The 8763-nt window shown below is 41.1% G+C and overlaps 1 protein-coding gene across 1 annotated transcript in view; it reads right to left on the reverse strand.

The window, feature by feature from the left end:
• Positions 1-761: 761 nt before the first annotated feature.
• LOC105001213 (zinc finger and SCAN domain-containing protein 31-like) overlaps positions 762-8763 on the reverse strand; it is a 16674-nt gene continuing 8672 nt past the window's right edge. The window contains 6 exon segments of the mRNA XM_010857384.1: positions 762-955; positions 1257-1584; positions 1877-2070; positions 5406-5553; positions 6072-6317; positions 6320-6519. Of these exon segments, the coding sequence (XP_010855686.1) occupies positions 762-955; positions 1257-1584; positions 1877-2070; positions 5406-5553; positions 6072-6317; positions 6320-6484 (1275 nt within the window). The 5' untranslated portion in view covers positions 6485-6519.

Below are 8763 nucleotides of genomic sequence, written 5' to 3' on the forward strand. Positions count from 1 at the left end.
ACTAGATTTTGATGTACTGTGGGCCCAAACCTTTATGCCCTCCACATCACTTAGAAGGTAACACATATTTTTTCCATCAGGAAATGCTAGTTTGGGGGGGGCGGGTTGCGGGGAAGAGGTCATGATCAGGAAGGGTCTGCAGGTCACTCAATTCTGGTCAGAGGCTTGGTTAGGAAGACAAGGTAGTAGAGAAACAGACAGCTGATCTCACACATTCCAAGCTCTTGGATACTCCAGTGACTGCAACTGGTACCGTGAAAAGCAATTTCAACATTAGACTAGGGTAAGGCTACTCAGAAATCAAAATGATTTCAAAAAGCAAAACATAAAAACTCATGAATTCAGTATAAAAAATAATTTTTTAACAGAAGCCCTTATTTACCTTTTCATGGTGTTAACTGACACTTCACTGCATTTAACAAAGGTAGTAACAGGTAAATTTCTTGCTAATGTTAATTTTCCTAAATTCTCAACTTTTCCAGCATTTATGACTTTTAAACAACTTTTCAACACAGTATCTCTGACATTCTTTAAGTAATGAAGTTTAAGAAACATTTCATCTCAATTGAAAAAAATTCTGAATTCTACTTGAAGTTGTCACCAGACATCTTGGCAAGGAGTCATTTTAGTGGATTCTCTGGTGACTAATCAAAGCTGAGCTTCTAGGCTTTACCTCATTCACGCCACTGCTGAGGCTTAGCAGGATGTGGCCTCTCTGATGTTGGATTAGCAATGCTCTCTGCCTAATAGGCCTTCCTACACTATTTATATGTATAGGATTTTTCCTCAGAGTGGACTCTCTTATGTTTATTGAGATTTGATTTACAGCTGAAGTCTCGCCCACATTCAGAACATTCAAAAGGTTTCTCTCCTGTGTGGATTTTGATATGATGACTAAGACCTGTCTTCTGACTGAAGGCTTTGCCACACTCTTTACATTGATAAGGTGAATCCCCTGATGTTCAATAAGATGCTCTCCCCTTGTAAAGGCCTTGCCACACTCAGGACACTGGGAAGTCTTATTCCCAGTATGGATTCTTTTGTGGTTTCTCAGGCCAGTTAACTGTGTGAAGGTCTTCCCATACTCATCACATGTGTATTTTCTTAGTTTAGGACGGTTTCTGTGCTTTCCTCCTAACTTGTGTTTGTTAAGGCCTAAGTGTTGACTGAAGGCTTCACCACATTCATCACATTTATAGGGCTTTTCCCCATGATGAGGGTTGAGTTCACTCTAAAGGTTTTTCCACACTCAGCACATTCATAAGGTTTTTCCCCTGAGTGAATTCTGTGATGTATTATAAGTTCTGAGCTTCGGCTAAAAGCTCGACCACATACAAGACATTCAAAAGGTTTCTCTCCAGAGTGGATTCTCTGGTGTTGGTTAAGTCCTGCATACTGAGTGAAGGCTTTTCCACATACTTTACATTCATAAAGTTTTTCTTTACTGTGAATTCGCTGATGCTCACTAAGATTTGAACGCTGCCTGAAGGTTTTCCCACATTCACTACATTCATAAGGCTTCTCTCTGTTGTGCAACTGTTTATGTTCAGTGAGGTCTGCACTATGGCAGAAGGTTTTCCCACAGTATATACATTCAAAAGGCTTCTTTTCAGTGTGGAGACTTTGATGTTTTGAAAGAACTGATCTTTGACTAAAACATCTGCCACATTTATTACACTGATGAGCCTTTTCTACAATGTGGATTTTGAGATGTTGAGAGAGGCCTGCTTTATGACTGAAGTCTTTGCCACTCTTTACACTGATAAGGCTTTTCCTTGCTGTGAAGCCCAAATTCTGTACTGGAGTATGGTTTCTTTCCATTGTGGATCCTTTTGTGCATATGAAGGCCTCTCATCCAGGTGAAGATTTTCTTACATTCATCACATTCGTGTATTTTCTCACCTGTGGCATCCCCATTCTGCATTTCCAAACTTTCACTAGGTTCATTGTCTCCTCTCTGTATGGCATGCTGACATATAGTTTCATGATGTCCATCCCTACACCATTCTGTTTCTTCACAAGGTTCCTGTTTCACTTCTAATGTCAAATTCTCAGTCCTCATCTCACCATCTGAAACAATATACCACACAATTTGAGGAGAAAAGGCAACTCAAAAATGATTTAACAGACAGAGTGCTAGGAGGGTTAATGTGTATTTCAGATTTAACAGAGGACTTTCTATCTTTATTTAGTGTCAGGGATTCAGAGAAACAGGTGAGCCAAGTAAAAGGAATGGGAGTAATACAGGTGTGGGAGTGAGATAGAATAAAGCATGGCTGATTTACCAATACAATATGGTAAAATTGATAGGATGTCACTTCTGTGATTACCCAAGACTATAATTTCTACCTACCATAAGACTTTCTCTATTGACACCCTTCCTTCCTGGTTTGCTGGCTTTGATTAAGAATGCCACCATATAGAGAAGCCCACGCGGCAAGGAACTGAAGCTGGGTTCTGGTCAGCAACCAGGAAGTAAGGAAGGCCCTCTGTCTGTGTGACTGACAGAGAACTGAGTCCTGCCAACATCCATGTGAGGTTGGAAGTGGATCCTTCCTCAGTCACAACTCAGGTGAGAACCTATCTTTGGCTGCAACCTTGTAAGAGACCCAGAAGTGGAGGATCCAGCTAAGCCACATACCCAGACTCTTGACCCATAGAAACTATGAGATAATAAATGCGTGTGGTTTAATTGCTAACTTTGTGGTCATTAATCGAGCAGAGAAAAATTCAACTACACTAAATATACAAGAGACACATCTAAAATAAAATGATTGAGTAAAGTTATGAATAAAGGATGAGCAAGAGAAAATTGAGCAAATGCAAATAAGAAAGGCATCATGATCTCAATTTCAGAAAAAAGGTGAGATTCAAGCCAAGAGCATGAAATGAGACAAAGAAAAATATAATGATAAATAAACATTACAATTTATAGTGATCATGGATCAGACATGAATAATTATATAGAAAATAACAAAGGAACAAATTTTCAAGAGCAGAAATTATAGATGAGATAAAGAGACAAAACAAATAACAGACTTTAATCATTCTTTCTGTCTAGAAAAAAACCACCAAATGGACCAAAAAATAAACATTCAGAAGATTTACAAGATTATTAAATCTATGGATAAACATGTATATGAAGTTCTGTATCTGGAAAATAGAACATCTTCTCAGATGTGCAGTGACCTTTAATGAAAACTAATTTTGGGGTCATAGGAAAACCATAATAAACTCCAAAAGGTGTAAACAACACAAACATTCTCTGATAACGATAAATCTAGAATTAGTAACAAAATCAGAAAATAAGCCCTCCCATCTGAAAATTTTAAAACTTTCAATTGTTGGTTCAAAGGAAAAATACGTTTCAGATATTCTAGAAAATAACTAAAATGCTACATTTCAAAACATTTGGGATTCATCAAAACCAGTGTTCAATGAAATATTTGTAGCATCAAATATTTATATTAGTAATAGATATACATATCGATACAGCCAGCTCAAAATTTAAAAAATAAAAAGGACAACTAATTAACCAAGAGAATCTGCTCATTTAGGAACACTTTTCTCTCTTCTGTCTCATTCCCCCTGCTTATGCTTCCTGGGAACACTTCCGATACAAACTACTACAATCTAAAATAAATAAATTTTAAAAACAAGGGAGAACATAAGGATGGAATTAACGAAAGTAAATGCAGGGACAAAACATGATATAGAAAAATAATGGAACATTGTAGTGGTAAAACAAAACTGAATACACCAATATGAACTCATAATTTTTAGGAAAAAAAAAAAAAGTACATCTAGCTCCACCCATAAAATGTGCTAGAAGTATCGTTACCCGAGGGAAAAAGAACACTCCCAGCATCCAGATTTTGTACTTCAATAGCGTTCTCCATTATGAAAAACTGAAGCTCCTTCAGAAAGGGTTGATACCAAATCTGGGTCTAGGGAAAGTACACGGTAAGCATGGAATAATTAATTTTGTTCAGAAAGCAAGGATTCAAAATTCATAGGGTCATGGCAAAAAGAGTTAGGAACAGGGTGGAAGACATCCAAACTAGGCAAAAATGTATCAATCTGAGCTTTAAAATAAGTAATAACTGTGGTAGATTGAAACACACTGACTCAATGAAAATTACTAAACCCATAATGATATTAACACAAAGAAAGTCCTAAAATCCCATGTTGTCATTTGAGGTGCCTATTAAACTATTCTTTGAATTTGAAAATTGGTAAATACAGGGGGAAAACTAAGCATCAATCTTGTCTGTCTAATATGAAGTGATCAAACAGACGATTTGATGATTTCTTCACTATAAAGAAGACTAACAGTTAATAACATAGAAGGAATGAAAGAGTCACAAAATCATTCTGCAACACTTAATAAAATGATTGACCCATAGAAGAATTCTCAAACATTTTGTATTTTGTTGCTGGGAAACGAGCCAATCACATACTGCCAAAGTGACACACACAGTTATAAAGGGGAAAAATTAGCTGTTCAATGGAGGGATCATATTGCCATGTCTTTCAATCTTTTTTCCATTTTATGGAAATACAGCATACATGGGCAGCAAAATAAATGATTCCATGAGGAAGCAACCAGAAAGCTTCACAGAGTAAGAAACTGGCCCAGGGTCATGAAAATGTCTGGGCCATGGAAGGGAAAATGGGAAAGAGAAACTGTTCTAAAGTAAAAGAGAATTAAAAGGCACAACAACCAGATGTCTCACACAGCCATGGATTCTATCCTGGTTTGCACAAATCAGCTTTAAAGACATTTTGGAAAAAATGGACAATCTGAATTTGCATTGAGTTTAGATAACATTAAAATGTATTGCCAGGGAAAAGGGAAATTATTAACTGAACAAAATAGATTACAAAATAGCACATAGAAATGATCTCTTTTCAGTGAAAGGAATGTGTGTATACACATACATGCACATAAAATATATTCAAATATATAATAAGTCACTGTAATCTCTGGATGATAGAATATTATGCTTGTTTTCTTATTTTGCAACTGTATTTTCTAACTTTCTACAATGCATATATACTTCTCTGGTAATAATAAGAGGTAACTTTCAAAAAAGTCAATATAGTTTTACAATGTTAATGTCCTATCAGAGTCTACTTAAGGATGTAAGCATCAAAATACTTGAAAGTAACACTTGCTACAGACGATCTGCAGAAAATTCAACTACGGATATTTAAAATTAACATACTACAGAAGCTGTTCTGAGATGACTTATCACCTTTTAATCATTATTACCTAAAATGTCAGCTTTGTCATATCCTTTAACAACTCTCATTACAAGGAATTAACATGTCATACTTCACAAAAAAAAACCAATGGGGGACTTCATTTCACTCCAAATTTCCTAGAGAAATTCTTGCCTCACCTGTTTCCTCTGATGGTTGGGGCTCAGGTCTTTCGCCCTTGAACTGGACTGCTGGGGGCTGAGCTCGGGTATATGAAGATTCTTCATCTAGTGTTTGAAGGGTCATTGTCTGCAAAAGTATCTTCTGTTCCAGAGAACAAGCTGAAACCTAGAGACAAGTGGCACTCATTAGGCCTGAATTTAACAGGAACTAAACCTCAGAGAGGAGTTTCTAAGAAACATCCCTGGAGAGACTAGAAGAGAAACCAGGGCATTAGGGTGCTAAAGGGTAGCCAGAAAGGTAAGTGATGTTTACCTTTTGATCAGAAAGTCTGATCAAATCCTGTCTCTATCACTTCATTTATTGGCTATGTCTCCTCTGCTAAGTTACACAACCTCTCTGAACTTAGTTCCATGTGTGATACCACCTAGTTCTTTGTTGCTGTGAATGTTGAAATGACCAGTAGAGTACACAGCATGATACTTACAGAATGCCTTCAGCATCTTTACTCCATCCCCGAATCTCCTGTTTCCCACCCTTCCCCTCCTTACAGGACTGGCTTAGGAAGAAGCTCAGTTCCCTGCTGAATGCTAGGTTTTCCCACTGTTCTCAGAGCTTCCACACTTGAGAAAGTTTTGCTCCCAGTTCCCCACAACCACATCACACTTGTCCCTTCCTATATGTACATTTCTCTTTCTTTCCAGATTCTCCAGTATGGTCACTGCCTCTTCCCCACTCTCTGGATGATGCTCCCGAACTGGGACCTGGAACTCCTGGGGCAGGATGGACAGGAACTGCTCCAGCACCAGCAGGTCCAGGATCTCCTTGGTGTGTGTCTCTGGTCTGAGCCACTGATGGCAGAGCTCCTGAAGCCGGCTCAGGGCCAGCCGGGGTCCAGGGGAATCCTGGTAGCAGAAGTGCCTAAACTTTATGGCTGCCTGAAGATCTCCCAGGCAGGAGGCTGGTTCTCTGGAAGGCTGAGACCCTGATTCCTGGGGTGGTCTTCCTCCAGCTTCACTGTCACCATCATAGGGCCCTGCTGACCCCATGGGGCTTGGAACAGCTGACCAGCAGACTTTCTTGTGTCCACAGCCATCATGCCTGGAGTTTCAACTGAAGGCTTCTGAGGGCACCCTGGGGAATAAGAATTAAGTGATAAAGTGATACATGGCAAACACTTCGAAGAACCCACACAAGAAAGAAGACGACCTGTAACCAAGATAACTAGTTTTATTAATTCACTAAATCCACAAATATTTTTTAGAAGCGTACCTTGCACAGAAACTGTTCAAGGTATTTGAAATGCATTAGCAGAGAGTCCATTCTAGTTGAAACAGTAAAATAAACACAACCAATATGAAAAGTGTATAATATGTGAAGGAGATAAGTAAAAATATATAATTGCCGGGGGTAGAGTAGAATGAAGACTTGCACTTAATGGAACATTTCTCGAAAATTCGGCGTTAAGTACATGGATGTGGCCCCAGCCTAAAACAAAAATTTCTAATCACTTGGCACAGTTTCTCCACATTTGAGTACATACGATCAAACCTGTGGGAAAGGAAAAGTTACGAATCACAGCCAGAAAATTACTAATGTTTTCGTGCTAATCTTGCAAAATAGCAAAATTCTACTTCATTCATACAGTAGTGGTGGCCCTGGTTTCGTCAGAGCGTGGGAAGCACGGTTGCCAAAAAGGGGACCCCCAAACCCAGGACAGGGTCCTGTATGAGGGGCTTGGGGCCAGCCTTTCCAAAGTCTCTCAGACAGATGCCTGCTGCCAGCCTCTCCGGGCACCGGGTGTCCCCGGGCTGGAACCAGGGCCGGTGCTGGCTGTTCCAGGCAGCCCAGTAAGTCTGGGGTCTCACAGTGCTGAACCCAAGAACAAGGCAGAAGGACGCCACAGGACACTCACCAGACAGCAGTGCTGGAACTCGGCTCCCGGAACTGGACGCTCAGATGCGCCCGGCTTCCGGCGTCTCCAGGAGGTCACGTCCCTGAGCGTGCCCCCGTGACCTGCCTCTGCGCACGTGCCCGGCGTCTCCCGGTTACCTTGCAGTGCAAGGACACTACATGTTCGTTTCTAGCGGTTCAGGACTAAAGGCGTTGACGGATACCATTAAACCCAGTTACTGGAGGAGAAGGCAATGGCACCCCACTCCAGTACTCTTGCCTGGAAAATCCCATGGATGGAGGAGGCTGGTGGGCTGCAGTCCATGGGGTCGCTAGGAGTCGGACACAACTGAGAGACTTCACTTTCACTTTTCACTTTCATGCATTGGAGGAGGAAATGGCAACCCACTCCAGTATTCTTGCCTGGAGAATCCCAGGGACGGCGGAGCCTGGTGGGCTGCCATCTATGGGGTCACACAGAGTCGGACACGACTGAAGCGACTTAGCAGCTTAGCAGTTACTGAATCTCTGAGAGTTAAAAAAATATATATAAAGTTTTGGACACTCGCTCTTGTGAAACCGGCAGGATACGTTTCTTAACTGAAAGTGTATGGGAGGAGTGCTTGGTGACGACATAGAAAAAAATGATTGCCCTCTTCCTTAATGGAGGTAGGCCATTGGCAGTCGGCATCGCTACCAGTTTGTCTCCCTTCTGCCTTTTCCTGGGTGTTTTCATCTCCTCTGTCCTGCGCCCAGAACAGGGCTTCCCTCAAAGAGGGAACTGTGCCTTCCCTCTAAGGAAGGAACATGATGGCTATCCTTTAGGACCTCGTGAATATGCTGAAACCAAGAAGAAACACTAAGAAAATAGAGATGGTAGAGAAGAAATAAGTACAGATGTGGGAAAGAGCTTGGGCCAGAAAGCAATGGAAATTTCAGAAGGCAGTGGGAAGTTCAGGAGTTGGGGAAACCATCCTAGAACAAGAAATGGAAAAGAGGTTTGTGAATTGAACTAGTTCAGTTCAGTCGCTCAGTCGTGTCCGACTCTTTGCGACCCCATGAATCGCAGCACTCCAGGCCTCCCTGTCCATCACCAACTCCCGGAGTTTACTTAAACTCATGTCCATTGAGTTGGTGATGCCATCCAACCATCTCATCCTCTGTCCTCCTATTCTCCCCCTGCCCCCAATCCCTCTCAGCATCAGAGTCTTTTCCAATGAGTCAACTCTTCGCATGAGGTGGCCAGAGTACTGGAGTTTCCGCTTCAGCATCAGTCCTTCCAATGAACACCCAGGACTGATCTTTAGGATGGACTGGTTGGATTTCCTTGCAGTCCAAAGGACTCTCAAGAGTCTTCTCCAACACGACAGTTCAAAAGCATCAATTCTTCGACCCCCAGCCTTCTTCACAGTCCAACTCTCACATCCATACATGACCACTGGAAAAACCATAGCCTTGACTAGACGGACCTTTGTTGGCAAAGTA

This window comes from Bison bison, unplaced genomic scaffold (genome assembly GCF_000754665.1).
Source record: "Bison bison bison isolate TAMUID 2011002044 unplaced genomic scaffold, Bison_UMD1.0 scf7180017864379, whole genome shotgun sequence".
Taxonomy (NCBI): Eukaryota; Metazoa; Chordata; class Mammalia; order Artiodactyla; family Bovidae; genus Bison; species Bison bison.